This window comes from Rattus rattus, chromosome 8 (genome assembly GCF_011064425.1).
Source record: "Rattus rattus isolate New Zealand chromosome 8, Rrattus_CSIRO_v1, whole genome shotgun sequence".
NCBI lineage: Eukaryota > Metazoa > Chordata > Mammalia > Rodentia > Muridae > Rattus > Rattus rattus.
This window is the reverse complement of record NC_046161.1, coordinates 46,661,546-46,680,754: the sequence shown is the minus strand read 5'-3', so window position 1 is coordinate 46,680,754 and position 19,209 is coordinate 46,661,546. Positions and strand designations below refer to the sequence as shown.

General features: G+C 42.5%; 1 protein-coding gene and 1 long non-coding RNA gene across 4 annotated transcripts; one reads left to right on the top strand and one right to left on the bottom strand.

Annotated features, from left to right (window-relative positions):
• Window positions 1-5,177: 5,177 nt before the first annotated feature.
• C8H11orf87 (chromosome 8 C11orf87 homolog) lies at window positions 5,178-12,767 on the bottom strand. 3 transcript variants are annotated; one of them, XM_032909562.1, is made up of 3 exons: window positions 12,112-12,767; window positions 11,704-11,898; window positions 5,178-10,654 (listed from the first exon to the last, which is right to left on the bottom strand). In XM_032909562.1, exon 3 carries the CDS (start codon window positions 10,409-10,411, stop codon window positions 9,821-9,823), a length of 591 nt encoding a protein of 196 aa, XP_032765453.1. In that variant the 5' UTR covers window positions 10,412-10,654; window positions 11,704-11,898; window positions 12,112-12,767; the 3' UTR covers window positions 5,178-9,820. The 3 variants fall into 3 exon arrangements, with proteins under 3 accessions (XP_032765453.1, XP_032765455.1, XP_032765454.1); XM_032909564.1 differs by lacking the exons at window positions 11,704-11,898; window positions 12,112-12,767 and adding an exon at window positions 11,408-11,664 and having other exon boundaries at window positions 8,335-10,654; XM_032909563.1 differs by lacking the exons at window positions 11,704-11,898; window positions 12,112-12,767 and adding an exon at window positions 10,792-11,228 and having other exon boundaries at window positions 8,335-10,654.
• On the top strand, window positions 12,113-14,751 carry LOC116906743. Its single transcript, XR_004388766.1, has 2 exons — window positions 12,113-12,196; window positions 14,331-14,751. It is a non-coding gene; the product is annotated as an uncharacterized LOC116906743 (long non-coding RNA).
• The last annotated feature ends 4,458 nt before the right edge of the window (window positions 14,752-19,209 follow it).

The window sequence follows — 19,209 nt, the reverse complement described above, 5'->3', positions numbered from 1 at the left end:
CAGTTCAGGACCCACATCCACAGTCCTCCTGGTTCTCAAACAATGAACAGTAATTCAGGAATTCCATGACAGTTATATTTCTGGAAAGTTCACACATTAAATTCCAGGTGGCTCCATTAAACTAGTCTTCACCATATTGTAAGCATAGCCTGAAGACAGGCCCATTATAGGCTGTGCCCACAAACTGTAGCCTTCCTCAAAGGAATCCATTTTAATTAATTAATAACTTTGTCCTTAAGTTAGGACAGAAATAGAACCAATGAGCTTTGCTCTGATCCCAAAACAGAAGTCACAAGTCGATTATTGTCCTTTCTTCTCATTGTTTTCTTCCTTACCTTTACATCGTGGGTCTACTAATCACCACCTCTACCAGTCCCACAACCTAGTGTACTTTCAGATGCATCCTTACTCTTTGTCTCTGTGCCCCTAGTTCACATTTTCCATACACATTGATAGATTTTTATCCAGTATTTCTGTCACCACTTCATCTGTTTCATGCACTGACCCTCCAAGGACAATCTTTAATATGCTCAAATATATAATTCTTCTCTCTATCCGAAATTTCTTGCTGATTCTCTTCTGACAAAGGGAAAGGCACATCTTTTAATGGGCCTTGGAAAAGGCCCTCCATGATCTGCCTTTGTCTCTCCTGTAAGTATTATAATATCCACAAGTATGTACAGCACTCCTACTCTGTGGCTTTCAACATGATTTCCTTTCCACTGAACTTGTTCTTTCTGCTTTTGAAGAACTCTAACTCATCTTGAAAGGTTTAAAAGCAAACAATCTGATTTAAATCTCTCACACAAAGATTTAGTTATTACTTTTTTGACTTTGATTATGTGTGTTACAAAGTTACATACATATAATTGAAATTGAATCATATGGGATGTACTGATGGAATATATATATATGTATATATATTTATATATATGTATATATATTTATATATATATATATATATATATATATATATATATACCCCCTTACCACGTGGTAATGTTTGGTAAGCATAATTTTCTTATCTTCTTCCCACCAAAATCTCTATCTGGTCATCTGTAAGACTTTGGACCTGGGGACAATAAATTTTAAAAATCCTTCTAGCCCATATTTTCATTGTTTCTTCAAGTCTTTGCTCGAATACAATTTTCTCAGTAAGACTTTCCTTGAATACCTTATTTGAAATCCAATATTCTTTTCCAACACATCTCCTTTTTTCTGATCCATTGTCTTTAGAACACATTTACCCTTAAACATACTCCGCAATCTGCTAAAGTGTTTTGTTCATTACCTCTCTTAACTGTTTACAATTAAAATAGATAGTACTTAATAGAAGAACTGGTTATGTAAGGCTTATCTGAAAAGAATACAACCACGATTTGGTATATAATACATGTGAATGTTTTAAAGTGTAGAATGATCACTGAAATACAAGAACTCAAGTAGTTTTGTTCTTTGTATATTTACAAATTTTCAAACTTACCAAAAAAAATGTTTCTGTGAAGTCAGAATACTTTGTTTATATTTTTTAATGTGACATGTATGGAACTAAAAGCGATGTCTAGCATACGGCTGACTCTCAGAGAATATCTATGACTTGAAAGAACTTCCAAGTGTGAAGAGTGAACAGTGAAAGGTTCTGAGGAATCATTTTACAATTCATATTTTTATAATATCCGTCAGTGACACCTAGTTAGTGACCACACTAAGAGCAGGATCCAGCCAGACAGTCAGAACTACAGGCTGACTCACAGCTTATCAGGGAGAGGGCAGTAAAGCTGATGAGAAGGAAAGAAGTTGTTTGAATCTAAGGTGGAAATAACCATTAGGAGCCTGAAATTGATCCTGCCACATCAGGCTAATGGATGGGGCAAAGTCTCTATCCTTTGTCACAGGAGAGCACACTAAGATAAGGGGAGTGGTCCAGGCCACAGTGAAAACATGGAAGTTAGCATTCTTCTCATTCCTCTTGGCTCTTCCTTGGCAATCTTCACCTCCCTGTAGAAGTCTGGGCTACGTTGAAGCACCAAATACTGAAAATATTTATATTTCTCTTAATGATGTTTGACAAAGGTCTGAAGATTATTCCACTGAAATCAAGCTCAGGTTTATTGCTTGTATGATTTAATGAAGGACTGAGTTGGAATATCATCCACTGGAAAGTAGTGAAAGGAGATCAAGCTTTCCTCAAGTGCAACTGGAAATCATCACCTTGTGCAATCATAGGGTGACCAATAAAATATTTCTGAACCATATTCTGATTGATGCAGGGTTGCTTGTTTGCATACACACTTCTCTTCCAATTTAAACTGTAAGTTTAGAGTAAAATTTTAGCAGAAATCCCTAAAATCTACCTGTTCCTTTCTGATTATGCCAAATGAAGTCCTTAAGGAACCATATGGAGAAGTCCACACTTCCAAGCCTGGGTCATTTAGAAGGATTAGACATGACTGGAAGAAAATAAATGGAAGGGCTCTTTATTCCCAAATACTTTGATTTGGGGAGTGGTGTGGTGGGAGAGGGGGGAATATAACCAAGAGGTATTTGGCCCAGTTATCAGCACTCTGATAGAATCACAGGATCATTGGACTTTAATGTTAGTGATCACATTAGCAAACTCCCTATTCTGAAAGGAGGAACTTTTTGCCCCAATAGTAAGGTAGTGGCATTGACATGGCTGTGATAGCAACAGGAATAACTCTTCATGTTTCCCACCATCTAAGGATAACAAAGAGGCCAAGAAAGTCTCACTCATCCTACTGAAGCAGTCCATGAATGCCTGGGACATGGCACAACATCAAAGGCTCACGGTTAGTGCATAGATGTTGCTGCAAACTCAGATGCTAAAACTCTATAAAAAAAGATATTCATGGTCCCGGGCGGAGCTAGTAGATACTAGATGGGCCTTGAACCCTAGTCGTCAGCACCTTAGGATGTAGGATTGGCCCCTTTCCACCTCGCCCAGGAAAAAAGTCATCTTAATACTGCTTTGGTCTGAAGAACCTTCCTACTCTGCCACAGACCCTGGTATGATTGGAAAAGAAACACTGAGAAGGAAAAATCTGTAATTTTTCTTGAAAGCATTACAGTACATGAATTTTGTGAAAAAATAAAATAGGTGCATTCCTTTGCGTCTGTGTATGCTAAGAATGATCACTTCTGCCCTTCCTGTGCACCCCTCATGCTTCAGTGTAATGAGCATGCGAAGGCCACCCTAGGATTTCAGAGGTTCCAAATGCAGGAAATTTATGCACTGAGAAGTGATGTCAGACACTTAGGCAAAAATTAACTCACCTGACTCATGCTAAGGAAGGCAGACGATTTACAGAGGCAGATAGGAATGGCCAGGGTGTGGTAACGAGGTATGAAGACTGCTTACGTCTCAAAGTCTCTTAGTCTGTAAGCCTTGAGAAAGTGAGCCATTGTTTTTAGGGACAGAAACATAGTATTATCTGTTTCAGTTCCAATCTGGGACACAGATGGAGATGATATATTTGGAAAACAGTTTAGGCTTCAATATTCAGCCCCCAAAAACATGTATATATGCTTTTGTGTGTGTGTGTGTGTGCATGTGTGTGTACGTGTGTGTGCGTGTGCATGTGTGTGTACGTGTGTGTGTGTGTGTGTGTGTGTGTGTGTGTGTGTGTGTGTGTGTGTAGACTAATGATTTGTAAATTAATCCCTGCTTGGGAAATCCACATAACAAGAAAATGGATCCATGCCAGCCCAGTGAAATCAAGCTATGTTAACATCCATTCTTCTATTACATCAAACAGATGAGATTAAAATGTGTACCTCCTGGAGCTGAAGATGCGAGATTGAGTACTTTTTTCCCATCACTAATGCATAGTCATTGCTGCCTGCAGGAAAAGCTAGTTGTTCATTCTCACTTCAGTATCCAATACCCAATGGAAGACCATCTCAGGTCAATGCTACAACTTCCTACCTACAGTTTAGTGAGTTAGGTTGCTTTGCAAGAATGCAAAGGTTTAGCACACGGGCAGCTTAGAGCATCCTTACCAATATGCTTACAATTTTGTGTTTTATTTTTCATCTATCCAACACTAAAAAGTACAAAGTTGATATCAGAAAGAAGTCTAAGTCCACTGAAGAAGAGGAGGGCTAATATAGTAGGAAGAACCCCTGGAAATGAGAAAGTACCCTGAAGAGAAATGGCTGCTTCTTATGGTCTGGGATGATTTTGAAAAAATAAAATAAAATCGAAGAATGAAGTAAGGTAAGTAGCTGTGAGGATTTCTTCTCTCCTCCACAACAGAATCAAAAGAGGGCTGTTGACGTGTGATAAACATCCAAACAGCTGGGTAAATGCCAAGCCTGCATCTACTCAGCTCTCGGACCATGACCTTTGTAGTGTAAGGCTATACAACCCGTATACAACTTGAAATACCTCTGCACAGCATCTATTGTGTTACAAAAACCATGGAGCAGAGGTGGCAGGAGTAGTGGTTTGATTCATGATCATGAGAAAAAAATCCATACCTTTCAATGCAGGTCTAGAATACAGGAAACACAGAGTCCACTGTACCTTCAATAGGCCAGGTAGTATTCCCAGCACTGGTCGATCTGAGAATTGCAAGACTGGGGTGAAGAATCCTGTGATAAAGTAGAGACTGAAGACTAAGGTCTGGGTCTAAGACTTTGATGATGAGTGGCAGGAGAAGCTCGGGAGAGAACAGTAGCATCACACATAAGAAGCAGCTCTGACAAAAGGCATTGCAGCAGGGCTCCACTAGGAGCCATCTAAATGTGCGTGAACCTGAGACATCCCACTTTAAATGGCAAAAAGATATGAACACATCTCTTCCAGGTAAACTAGGCTATTATTAGAGCAGTGAAAGAAAAGAAAGAGGGAAAATCCTTAAGAGGTTGAGTTGGTACCTGAAAGGGCCACTGAATTATAACAGTAGACTCAGTTTACTGGGTTATATCAAACACACACACACACACACACACACACACACACACACACACACACACACACACACACACACACACACACCACTTTTCTGAGATGCAGCTTGTTTCTGGGAAAGAGAGATAAGCTGTAATTGACCATCTCCTTTAGACAATTGTATCTAAGTGAAACAGGATGAGATATTTTATAACTCGGGCATGCTGTACACGAAATTAATAAGGAAATTGTGTCCAAAGGCCAATTAACAAGAAAACTCTTTTATTGATATAAAAGCAAAACAAATTTTTCATGAATTTCTAATACCTGTTTTATTCTATCTATTGGATATACTAGAGTTCAAAAATCACCTTTTTCTGTTGATGCCGACACTGTCGTTAACCTCTCTGTAGCAGCAATCCTGTGAGACCACAAGTCTCAATGAAATATCCTGCCTCAAATGGGTAAAACAACCCAAATAATGCACTGTCTGTCAGTTAAAGCTAAGTAAGTTCTTATTCTCCACTAAGCATTCCTACACCACACCAATCGTGTCATTGGGTTGGTGGCATTGATAAGTATTGATGTCAAGTCATAACATCTGCTTCTCAGATGTTATCAAATAAGGAAAAAAGACTAACCAGAATCAGATTTATATTCATCCCAGTGATGAAATACCTTTCTGTGTAGATGGGGCAACTCATTTTTACATGAACATCTGTGAACCACACCACAACGTCCAAACATGAATAAGTGGCTTTTCAGATTCCAGTCCAAAGCCTAGGTACTCCTGGGAGTAGACTTTAGAAGCCATGTTAAAGTTTCTGGTTCCAATTTAGCCCATAACTCTCAGATAATATCGGTTAGTAATTTCTCAGCAATTATCCACATAAAGCACTTAAAACCTATGCCTATGCATTGGAAAAAGAAATTTTAGTAAGTATCTAATCAATTCAATGGCTACAGACAGGAAGGGTTAAAAAGTCAAATGCCCAGTAATTTTTAAAGCTAACTTGTCCATGTTTTCCAAAACGCTACTTGTCAAACTAAACAAATAATAGTTATAGTTTCATTTTACCTTTACATATGCAGGTATATGTTGTATCTCATACAACGTATAAGTTGAAAGGGAAAAGGAAAAAATCGAATTGAAATCCATGATTGTGGTCAAGATGGCTCCAATGCTTTTGTAGATAGATAGATAGATTTCTGATCCATCCAAATAGCTGGACCACGTAGAGATGGTCATGACTTCATTATCATTGCTACATTTGAGTCACTAATAGAGGAAAGGAAGCTTATCTAATTACCAATTCCCCAAGCCAAGGAAGACTCTCCCCTTCCACTAAATAAAGAGAAAGCCATTCCGATTTGACCTCAGAGAACCAAGTGCATGCATACACCTGACTCCTCGGATCCTCTCTGGATCAGAGGACGGAGCAACTATTTGGTTTCAGTCTCGTACTCATAATGACAGAAAAGAGAATACAAAAAGTCCGTTGTAAATTTGTACAAAATGTATGCATATATAAATACATATCTATGGGTGTATATAAATTCTAAAGATTATATCCATCTTCATCTTCAAAAGTCAGAGTCCCATACAGTTGACATATTGGCATTCTCTCTCTATTTTTTTCTCATTTTTAAAACAGTAAGAATCAAGCATGCTACCTTATTAATACTGAATAGCAAGTGCGGGAACCGAGCTGTAGCTATAGAGGGTTGGAGCAATTAGTTTGACGGGACAGCAGTAAATAAAATCCTTAGAGTAAATTTAGCTATTTTTCATATTGCCTTTTGTCTCATAAAAATGAAACCTCGAATGTTGTATGGGTCAGTTAAGCTCTCTAAGCAGCAGTCTAAGCAGACTCTATAGAAATCTGCATTGTCGTATGCTTACTACAATAATTTGGTGTGGGATCTGACCTACAAGAATTTCATGTAATTCTCATTCTAGCTTACAGAAATCTTGTGTGATGCCACCAGGTTCACAGCATATTAAACTCAGTATGAAATGTGATTGACGAGCTGCATCCTCTTTACACTGGACACTATTAAAATATTAACCCCTAGTTAATGGATGGGAAAAAGGCGTATACACTTAAAGGTGCACAATAATAGCACATTACAGATGTGTGCTTATGGTTAGAGGTATCGAGATGTTTTTTTTTAAATACACATAATTAGTTTATTTCTTGTTCACTCTATTCCTTCTGGGGAAAAAAGGTATGTAGGACATTGCCCTCCAGGGTGTACAGTCTGCTTCTTGGAAGGGGATTATTATTGCATGCCTTGAATGCACTGATTCATAAGGCAGGAACACATGAGTCGCTTCAGCACCAAGGAAGTGGAATCAGCATCTAGCACTGCTCAAAACATAATATCTTATTGCTTTAATAAAAGGGGAACTTATTTACTGTAAAAAAGAGTGCACCAAATAATGGGAAGAAAGTAATATCTATGCACTTAAGTAGAGTTCATTTGAAATGATGAACCTTCCTTCTGGGTTCCTGATCCTATTCAGATTTCACATCCAAAACGCGTTCTGGAAGAAGGTATTAAGAGCTACAGTTGGATGAGGGCAAGTTAAAGACATTTAGTGGACAGTCTCCTTCACAGTGCCTTAGCCATTCTGTTGTACAGTGTAGAGCTCCGATACACTAACAGCTTCCTTGGTGGCCCAAGGGAGTGAATGCTCTCTGACCTGTTACTAGGAAGTGACTAAGGCACTGGAGAGAATCTGGTTCGCTGTTTAATCATTGTATCCAAAGATTATACCTGGTCTTCCTAACGATACACATAGCATGCTTAAGTGAAGATCTTCTGTGCTTCATAAAAGGACTTAGATGATATCTATGGGTGACTAAATCAACCTTATTAAATTATTTTATAAAGATACAGACTGAGCTTGGAAAACTTTATATATAACCAAAAACATTAGAGGCAATAATTGCTCGGAATATTAAGCCCATACAACTTGGAACAAGACACAGCGGAGAGGGCAGCTAGTGGCTTGGGAGAGGGATATGTAGGGTCCCACTGCCTTAGCCAAGCAGCAAAGTGTCACATAGATGGACTTATCTGACATTTAAAGAGAGGACAAAAGAGATTTATCTTCTCTCATGCTTTCCTTTTTCCTCAACATTCTCTAGGTGTTCAGGGTGGTTAATTAGGCCAGACTTGGGAAGAAGGAAGATTTCCCCTTTGCTGTCTATCGGATGCAGGCACAGGGTCATAACTAAGCAAGCTGTAAACAGTTTTATCCTGTAAGCATCTATAGATTTAACTTAGAAGTTGTTATGTCCTGTCATCCAAATTGCCCAACATCTCCACCAGTCTTTCCCCCCAAACACATACAGTACAAGCACACACGGCACTGCCTCCAGGTGGCAACTGCATGCAGAGAACCACAGGCACTGTTTAAAGATTAACCATGATTTTAATAGATGGCGTTCCAGCACATCCATTATTTGTTTTCTGTTGTGGTTGTTTCTGTTATTCACAAAAGAAAAGGGGGAAACACGGGTGTCATCATTTTATAATAGTCTACTACAGAGTAAAATACAAAAGAACACTTCCGGAAACAGCAGAAGCCAGGCAGGCCTGCACCACTGACTTCCTCAGCCAGTGGCAACCATTCTATCAACAGCTGGAAAGTCAGAACAAGAATATACAGTTTGGAGGCTATATCACAGAGCTATAGTTTTCTTCTGTATTTGGTACCGATATAATAAGTATATAACAAAGGTGCACTTGTTCTAAAAATAAAACAGAAACATAGTGGCTGGTTAGATACTGCATTTTCAAAACTGCACATTACCTAATACTTTTTTTTTCACATAAAGGTAACTTATACAATGTATAATGATAAGAAAAACAAGAGCACACGCTAATCCAATTGTAGAAAAGAAGAAGAAAGAAACCAATCAAAACCAAGACGATCACTTTCCAAAACAGCTCCTTCTTTGGTCTGCACAACCAGAGGAAGTAACCATGAAGATGAGACATATTCAGCACCAGACCTGGCTGGACAGCTCCCGATTTCTCTGAGGTCCAAAACAAAACCAAAAAGACACTCCCCCCAAAACCAAAAACCAGAACAGAACAAAATGACCACCAGTCAAGTGTGCAAGTGGGGCCTAACGGGTAGCAAAAGCAGATAGTATGGTTTTTGTTTTCTGCGCTCGGCCAGCGAGAGATAATTTCTAAAAGTAAACTCAAATTCTGCCCGAGGAGGACACCAAAAAGTAAGAGGATGACTGACTGCAGAGGGGTTACCTGTCCTAAACGTTTTGCTGGGACCTTCTATATGGTGTCTGGTGCTTTCTGTAGATGTTCCCTTTATAATATACTATTGCCTGAGCCCAGATGAAGGTGAGGAAAGGGGAGGGAGACAAGCTAAAGGAAAAGAGAAAGCCCGTGAGGGAGGGGCAGAAAGGTGACTAAACTTTCACTTGACAGCTATATACAACACCACCGGCCCCCTCCCATCCTTTGCTTAGGTGTCAATGTCTTTTAGATATTTGGTAGCTTGTGCGGTTTCTCCTCCTTACTGAGGGGGGCACGGGGTGGAGAGGGAAGATGCAGCCTTCATTGACAATGAGAAATTATGTGATTTGTCATGCGCTTGGACTGTGTTATTAATAGTATAATAATTACTATAAATATCAATAAAGTATTTATCAGCGTTATTTCTTCCTCTGAGACTTTCCTCGCCCAATATTTACAAATACCGCACAGTGCCTCGGCGGAGGAGAGACAGTGAAAGGGTGGCCAGGTAAGGAAAGAGGGCAGAGAAAACGGGGGCCAAAGGAGAACGGAAAAGGAAGAAAGGAAGAACAAAAGCGAGGACGAGGACGGTAAAGATGCTGGAATGAGGAAAGGGTCAGGAGAGGGGCTGCACAATCAGGACAGTACCACCGTTTGCAAAAGGCCCTCGCCCGGTGTGTCCAAGCAGGAGGAAGCTGCGTGTGCTCCGTGTGGACTTGGGACTGGCGGTGGAGGCGGAGGTGCACAGGGACCCTGGCACAGGAGACCAGGGGATGAGGAGGACGAAGAAGTAGCATTGGAAGGGGTGCAGAAGGCGGAGTCCCGGGGCTGCCTCTCCAGCCGGGTTTCTTTTCCGTGGGTTGGGGCTTGAACACCTGCCCGAGGCAGCCCCCCACCACCGTGGCTGCCGCTGCAGTGATCTCTCTCGTATTCTTCCTGAGCCCTCTGCATCTTCCGCTTCTTCATCCTACGCTTGTGGATGTGGAAAGTGGAGAGGGACAGCACGATGAGACAGAAGATGAGAGTGACCAGGACAATCAGCACCAGCGTGGATGAAAAAGACTGGAAGAGCTGCTGTCCCACCTGCGTGATGCAGGTGCCACCACCTGCGCCTGAGCTGCGGATACCTGCGTTGCTGCCTCCACTGGCGTTGTGGGAAGCAAAGGTCCGGTTCAGGAGACAAGGCGGCAGGGCCAGCCTCAGCTCTTTCGGCGCCCTGGCACTCATCGGCGCTGGGCTGAGAGGGGCCAGGCCCACCAGGCTTCCTCTGTTGAACACACGGTTCCCACCAACCAAGATGAGGACAAAAGCCCACGCCACCCCAACTGCTCTCTAAGCGCTGGAGGGAGTGAGCGCTCCAGCCAAAGACTGAAGGACCAACTGCCCACAAGCAAGCGGGCGGGAGCTAGTGGCCCCAGGGAGATTGTCTCCGATCTTCTTTGATCTTGTTTCCTTTCCCCAGGCACAGTGCTGCAAAGAAAACAGGATTAGTTAGGGTCTCGGGCCACTGCCAAGGCGAGTGCGTAGAAAGTGAGGGATCTGTCACCACTGCCACGCGGCCCTCCAGTGGACGCTGGCATCTCCACAACCCACCGACCCAACCCTACCGCTCCTGACAGCGCAGGACCGCTGCCAGCTGCTCCGCTGGCTCAGATGGGGTCTGGCGCCCGTACCGCACCGCGGAGACACTGGTTACTCAGCAGAGAAGGCAGCTGCCCTGCCCCCTGCACAACTTTCTAATTGCCACCAACAGCAGCGGCTTTCTCTATATACTTCCCAGAAAGCCAACTGCCCTCTTTGTGTCCTGTGGACCTCCTCTCACTCTCGCCAGCACTCCAAGCAGGCTCCCTGTACGCAGTCCTCCTTCCCCATCCCTTCCTCTCCAAACACTTCCAGCCTGGACCTTCAGACCCTCAAGGTCCCCATCCCAGGGGTATACATCCCACTGCCTCTGTCCCTGGCCACAGCTGACCCACTGGATCTGGCACTCAGGATCATGCTCGACCTTTCTCCAGCCTTCTCGCTTGCCGCCTTCCTCCCCCTTTCTCCCTATCAAAAGCAGCTGAAACACCCTTCTCAGCGTAGGCACATCCTCCCAAACGCCCCCCCCCCCCCCCTTCTCCCAGAGCCTCCCACTTGACAATATCCTGAATCCTTTTTCTTTCTTCCAGAGCAGGAACTGGAAGGGGAAGGGGTCCCGCCTGCAAAGTTTGGGGAACCGACCTTGTCTTCAGCCTTCCCCCGGCCCTGGCCCCAGGGCCCAGAGGCTGTCAGAGGTCCAAGCCGGAGGACCTGCGGGCAGACAGCACAGCTGCTCCCTTGCCTCTCCCAAAAGGCAGGTGCAAACTGTTGCCCTGCGGAGCAGCAAGGGAACGCGCTAGCCTCCGCCGGGGCAGGGGCGGGGGCTGAAGCTCTGACCAGAGGTGCCTGCGCAGGCCACGGGAGTGGTCTTACCCACCCTCATCCTGCCGCTGGGGTCCCCGGCCGTGGAAGCTTTGATCCCGACCATTGTGTCTTACCTGGAAGGGCCAGCCAGTTGCAGAGAAGAAGCCCCCGCCTTGGCTGCAGTGGCGGCTGCAGAAAGCACGGAGCGCTGGGACCAGAGACAGAGCCGCGCTGCTGCTGCCGCCCTCGCCGCCGCCGCCGCCGCCGCCGCCGCCGCCGCCGCCGCCGCCGCTGCCTTTGCTGCTGCTACAGGGAGCTCAGCTCTTAGCCTATTGCCAGAGAGGCCGGTGACGTCAGGCAGCCACCGCCAGGGCTCCAAGCCACCCCTCAGGCCCCCACCCACCCTCATAACCAACACCTTGTCGGGGCATAACAGCCTCGCCAACACCGTTCCCAGTTTCCTGCGGTTCCCCAGCTTTGGGGCTGGGAAGAGCACACCCACCCCCAGCCCCAGCCCCACCTCCACCCTGTCAGCAACCCACCTTCAGCACAAGCACTCCTTTGCCTAGGAAGACGCAGGCTTCAGTTCTTCCATTGCTCTGTGCTTCAACCTCAACCGGTCTCCAGGTACAGTTTTGCTCTGGGAGAGCCTTCTCCCCTGGGGGTACACTTTTTTCCTGTTGACTAATCAAAGTCCCTGCTTCCCCCCAATCCTATTTTTCTGCCTCTGGCTCTAAGCACAAACTGCTTCTACTAGGGGGATGGCAAGGACATTTGTCAACACAACTGTGGCAGAATCAGAAACAGGAACCTAGATATGCATCAAAGACTGCATCCCTCCGCCAGTCACCAAAGTATGTCAGCCCATCTGCCTTTTGATTTCTTCCCCCACACGCTCATCTCCAGGCCCAGGAGCCGTTCGGTGTATTGAACACCCCTTCTCTTTTGAGGATACCACATGCTGAACACACAAAGCAGGCAAGGGCTTGCAGGGTGGGAAGGGGGAAATTATGAAGAGGAGTGCAGAAACCAATGACCCGTAAAAACTCTCAGCATTGTAGGTACTTCTCGAAAACTGTCCCTTCGTTGACTCTGATTTTTGTCAAAGTGCTTGATTCTTGTTGCATTAGCCTTTTCAGTTAAATGCATACATCTCCTAAAAAGGCTCTCAGCAGCCTGCAAAAGCCTTCGGAGAGACCAGTGAGCGACCAGCTTGGGATCCTTGCAGAAATAGGAATAGTGTATTCTATTACAGTAAGCCATCTTCAAAACTGAGTGTGCTTTTTCTTTATGTGAGTAATTGGAGACGCTGGCTTGGGACACTAACTAAACACAGTACAGTCTTTAAGGGCACTCAGATAACTTACTAAAAGTGTGCTTCTTTCTTTCTTCTCTCCCGTCTTGCTTACCTCTTGTCTGAGTCTAGAAAGTGAGCAACATTCACTCACTGAGTTGGACAGAGGTGAAGTGTGTGTTCCTGCCTGCTCCTCATGACGGAGGCGTCATAAAGGAATACTAGAAGCCACTGAACCCCTCCTATCAGCTGTAGTGGTGAAGTGAGGTCTGACGTGAACTGAGATGTCTCCTTCTGACCCTAGGTTCCCATCTGGCCCTACTCCAAATTCTCATATTCTTATTTTCCTCTTTCTGCTCATGCTATAAATGAATGATACACCATACCCTTCCCCCACCCCCAATTCTGTTTGCATTTATTTGAGCACAAAGTCATCTGGGGCTTGGGGAGCAGCACAGTGTCAAAGCACTTGTGTGATATGCCAAAGGCCTTGGGTTCTACTCACGGCGCTACAAAGAGAAGGAAAGCACCAGCTGTATCTTCATAACTGTGTCAATAAGAAAAAAAATATTCCATTTAAGCTAACGGTTCAGTACCGGCTGCACAATGGACAGTTCCTTCAGACCACAGATTGATAACTTTGGACTGTCAACGTCACAAGGAAATGATGGCCAGGGGCCTAGCATTCCTTCCCGGAAGTGGGGGGTCTGGTGTTTGTTAAAGCCACCTTCCAGGTCTAGCGATTCTGGCTTCACTTGCCTTGGAGAGTGATGAGTCTTTGCTTACCTGCCTCACTATGATTCCTGAGACTTCACTGTGGATACCCGACAGGCAGGCATTTGTGGATGCTCTCAGCAGAATTCCATCAACATGTTGTAAAGCAAAACCAATTGTAAATATTCCAAAAAGAGATCCAGTTAGGAAATCTCTTTTAGCAGGGGAGGGAAAAAAAAGTTGTTTTGTAAAAAGAAGTCTTCACACAAAATTAACCCTTCGTGGTCTGCTTTCTAGATCTGGGGGAGTTATTGGGTGTTTCCAGAGGAGTTGTATCTCTACAACATCTGGTATTGGTCACTACTGGGATTCTTGGAACATGCCACAAATTCAGATTATGTCACGGAACTGACAGTGTTCTTAGTCTTTTTTACAAATGAGACCATCTGCTCTGCTAGGAATGCTTAAGGTGTCTATGCCATTTCGCGCAACCTGTGAAAGATAAAGTCTCACCCTAGATAACTTACATCATGCTACAGTTCAGTGTGACTCGGGAGACAGTGGTATTTAACTGTAAATGGTTTAGGTAAATTAAAGTCATACATTTTAAAGCCAAAAGCCCAGTATACTTTTCTATACCTTCTGAACCATAAATTCATGAGTTTTGTGCAGAAACCAAATATTATAAACTGGAGTGGTATGACTCAACCCCAAGGAGTAGTGGGGAAACATACGCTGTCCTCTTGGTTGTAGGATCGTGACCTCTCTGGATGGCCGTACAGCTTTGCTGCATGTGGCTTCCATCAAGACTTCCATGTAATAACTGCCAATCTTTTAGCTTACACTCCTCAAGACTGGAAAACCAAAGAACTTCTGAGGTTTTCAGACTCTTCCCTGGATGGAAAATCCTCTCTGGACTCAAGCTGATTTCATGGAGGCCGAAGTAACACATAACACAAGTTTAATCAGGGATTTCTGCTTAGAAAGAAGAACCACACAAGCACCTGCACATCCATCAAAGAGTCCCAGAGTGGGTAATGATAATTATTATGTTTATTATTTTACTTGTAAAACAGTAAAATTCAGGCTGTGTTAAGCTCTGTATAATAACATTTATCCTTACTACAACTCTACAAAGCTATTGTTACAAGAATAAAATTTGCTTATTTATTCATTCATGCAGTTTTATTCAACAAAGGTGTCTGAAGGGCTGGGGATACAGCTCATAGTGCTTGCCTGGTACGATCACAGTCCTGGATTTGCTCCCAAGCACTGTATAAAACAGAGTGTGGTATGGTTTGCCTATAATCCTGGTGCTTAGGTGACGGTGGCCATAGGATCAGAAGTTCAAGATCACCCCAGTCACATAAGGAGTATAAGACCAGTTACAGAAGACCCTATCTCAAAAATAAATAAAATATTTGCTAGAAGGTCAAGGACCCTCAAGCAAACTCAAGGTAACGTAGAAAGTTAACTAACCTAGGCCCCTAGAGACTTACAGAGATTGAACCAAGAGAGAGAGAGAGAGGGAGAGAGGGAGAGAGAGAGAGAGAAAGAGAGAGAGAGAGAGAGAGAGAGAGAGAGAGAGCATGTATGAGACTAACCTAGGGCTCTTTTATTTTTCCCCAGCTTGGTCTTCATGTGGGACGTCTAACAGCAGGAAAAGAGCCTTCTCTGACTCTTCTGCCTACTTTAGGAACCTTTTCCCCCTACTGGGCTGTCTCTTTTAGCTGCAATAGGAGTAGATGCACCTGGTGTTACTGCAACTTGATATGTCAAGGGTGGCTGATACCCATTGGGAGCTTCCCCTTTTCTTAGGAGAAAGGGAGGAGAAATGGATGGAGAGAAAGGGAGGTGGGGAGAAGGACTGAGAGGAGAGGAAGGAAGGCAATCAGTGATTGAGATGTAAAGTAAATGAATAAATGAATTAATTAATAAAAAAGAAAAAGGAAATGCATATATAAAGGACTATTTGAGCATACACTATATTTGAGGACACATGTTCAGAATTATTTTTGTAACTATTTTTACTTTTATGTGTTTGAGTACTTTGTCTCCATGTATGTCTGTGCACCACCGGAGTCTCTGGTGCCTTTGTAAGTCAGAAGACAGGGCATCAGATTCCCTGGAACTAGGGTTACAATTACCCGAACGGTTGTGAGCTGCCATGTCGATGCTGGGAATTGAACCCAGGTCCTTGGGAAGAGCAGCTAGAGCTCTTTACCACTGAGCCATCTTTCTATCCCCCTCAGAATGGGTTTTAATACCCTTCATCCGTCTGTGTTGTATCTTCTTCATTTTCTTCGTCACCCTACCTCTCTGCACGTATTTATCTCTACTTCTCCTTTTACATTGCCCTTGTTCCCAACTGGTCCTCATTGAGTTAAATATTTCACTGGAGAGGACAGGAGCTAGAAGTGTTTGAGATAGAAGAGGGGGTCTATGAAGTCCTTTTTGTTTGGATCCCCCTTTTCTGCAGCAGTCCACAGACTCTCTTGGACTAAGAATCTAGTCTGGAAGCCATTACACTTCATTAGGTCACTTGGGTCATCTTGGACCATCACTCCATATGCATGACAAAAGCCTCCTAGCTGTCCAGTGAAGTCACCAGAGAATGTGCAGATGATTCTGTCATTTGGTCTATTCTTATCTCTTCTGCTCTTTCTTCTGGACGCTGGCAGAGATATGTCCGTATAGCATCGTGTTACTGTTGAATCAACTACTCATTGAGCAGTAATGAATTAACCAACTGCTAAACAAGGCACAGAGCGAAATTCTTGATTTTGTCTAGTCAGTTTAGGTCTTTCCCTATTCAATTTTCCTGTCTGTAAATTAAAAATAGGAATGATGGTAATAGTATTTTCCTTCTAGGACTACTTTAAGTACCAAACACACAAGAAGCATTTTAAACACAATAGATTTTATATTATAAACAAAACCCTAAACAGTGGTATTTTATCCTGGGAAATAGGAATGTTATGTTGTTTTAGATAACAAAATACAGAAAAAAAAGATTCATTTTGAGTTTTAGTATCCTTTGTGTAAAGATAACTAGAGATGAGAGGACTGAAATAATATATATTATTACATAATATTAGCATACATGATGATGATGATGAACATAGAACCATGGGTCTAGATATGAACCTCAGGGATGCAATGAGGGATGCACCACAGCCTCTTCCAATGTCAGTCATCAACAGAGATGGAGGTACTGAACCACAGTGGAGTGGACTTATGGTAGGAAGCACATTTCAACTCAGCATATTGTGAGCACTTCTCTAAGCACACAGTAGGTTATCACCTAGTAACCTTCAAACTGGAGGAAATAGATTCTTAAGAGAACATTTAAAAATGCCCAGGAGGCTACGGTGTATATATTTTTAAGGAAAGTATTCCCAGCCCTCTAGCCCTTGCTACCTTTCCTCTCCAGTGTATCTATTTGGGGGAAATTTTAAATTTTGTTGCCTCTCTCTCAGGTCTCCTAGGTCACAAAAGGTGCACTTGTCTTATCAACCATCAGTCTTAACTCTTACTGGGAATTCAGAGTAGAAATTCCTTTGAGGAGACACAGTAACAGGAATAATAGGAGCACAAAACAGAAGACTAAAACAAACCAGCAACCTAACAACAGCAGCACAATCTGTAACAAGTACTTGAAAGAATTGTACTTTATATCATTAGAGGACAAACCCACTTTAAGTCTATACGTTTTACCTGTCTATAGATTGATTTATTTTGAAATTGAAAGGTGGTTTGTTTGTTACCAAGATGAAAGTATTATGGTTCATTTAAATGGAAAAATGAACCCATTTTTTTCCTTGGGAAAAAAAAGCAGACCTAGCTAGACTGCTCTATTGATAATATGAAATGGATTTTTCTGACAGTATTGGAGACAGTCTACAAGGGGAATGAGTTTCACATATTGCTCCAACTGGTAAAATAGGTACCATATAGGATATGGAATGTGTTAGAAACCACATCCTTTGCAACCACTACATTTATGCATAAGGATGTCACATGGCAACTTAAAATATGCAAACTTTGTTCAGAGAGCTTACGGACCAAACATGCTTTGTGAATTACTTTTGAAGATCCTGCCTCTGGGTTAATCCACCTGAAAGGTCTCAACCATGAACTAGATTCCTCGGGAGTATCAAACAACTTACTGGATGGAAATTTGAACCAAGTGGTCTCTGTAACTTAAAAATGCACAAAAGCATGACTTCAGGTCAAAGTCAAATAACTCTAAATATATTTCCTTCCTATTTTACATGAGTATTTGTGTACAATTGTATGTATGTGCAGGAGGGTGCAGGTGTGTGTATATTCATTTGTGTATGTGTGCACATTCATTTATGTGTGTGTACAATCATATGTCTATGTATATTCATATGTGTATATATTCATGGGTGTGTACATTCATATGTGTGTGCATGTACATTCATTTGTCTGTACATTCACATGTGTCTGTGTGTATATTCCTGTGTGTACATTCATATGTGTGTGTACATTCATGTGTGTGTATATACATGTGTGTGTACATTCATATGTGTGTACATGTACATTCATTAGTCTGAGCATTCATGTGTCTGTGTGTATATTTCTGTGTATAAATGTGTGTGGATTCATGCATGTATACATTCATATGTGTGTGTATTCATGTGTGTGTACATTCATTTGCGCATACATGTACATTCATTAGTCTAAACATTCATATGTGTCTGTGTGTATATTCCTGTGTATGCGTGTGTGTGCATTCATGCATGTATACATTCATATGTGTGTGTACATTCATGTGTGTGTATATTCATACATGTGTGTACATCCATATGCATATGTGTACATAGAACTGAGAGAGAGGAGATGATGCACAGGCCAGTGGTCAGCCTCAGCTGTTGTTTCTCAGGAGCTGGTGAGGTTTCTCACAGGGACTGGCCAATCAGGGTAGACTAGCTGGCTACTTAGTCCCAGGAATGAACTAAGTCTCTTCCTAATGTGATTACAAGTACACACCACCATCCCCAAATTTGTGTGTGCTCCTAAAGCTTGTGTGGCAGGCATCTTACCAACTAAGTGTCTTTACAGTCTCCTATTTCATCTCTCTATACCTCAAAATTTCTCTGATAAAGTCTCAGAACCAATTAAATTTAAACAAAAGAGCATCAAGATTGTAAGAGACCATAGGGAAATCTCTAAAATCTAGTATTTACATCCTAGTCACACATACTTATAATCCAGTTATCTGTCCAAATACAAATAATCTCTTTATTCCCTAAGTTTTCAATTAAATTTCCCATAAAGCCTCACATATATCAAAGAACAGAAAACATAAGCTAATGGTGGGAGATGGGTAAAAATAGATAGACTGACAGATGTCAAGTAATTGATAAAATCTTTGTGAGAAGTAGTTTTTTGATTATGGAGGTTCTGGACTGTGACCAGAAACACAGCAGCATATGGTTCTTTCAAGTGCTGTAGATTGTGAATCTGCTATTCATGAGACGGAAAACTGGAAATCCTTTTACCATGCACAAAAAGGTATGCCTAGACCAAGTATTATTGAAATTTAGAACCAGATAATTTTTTTAGTTATAAAAGGCTGTCTTGTGTATGTACAGTATTAAAGTAA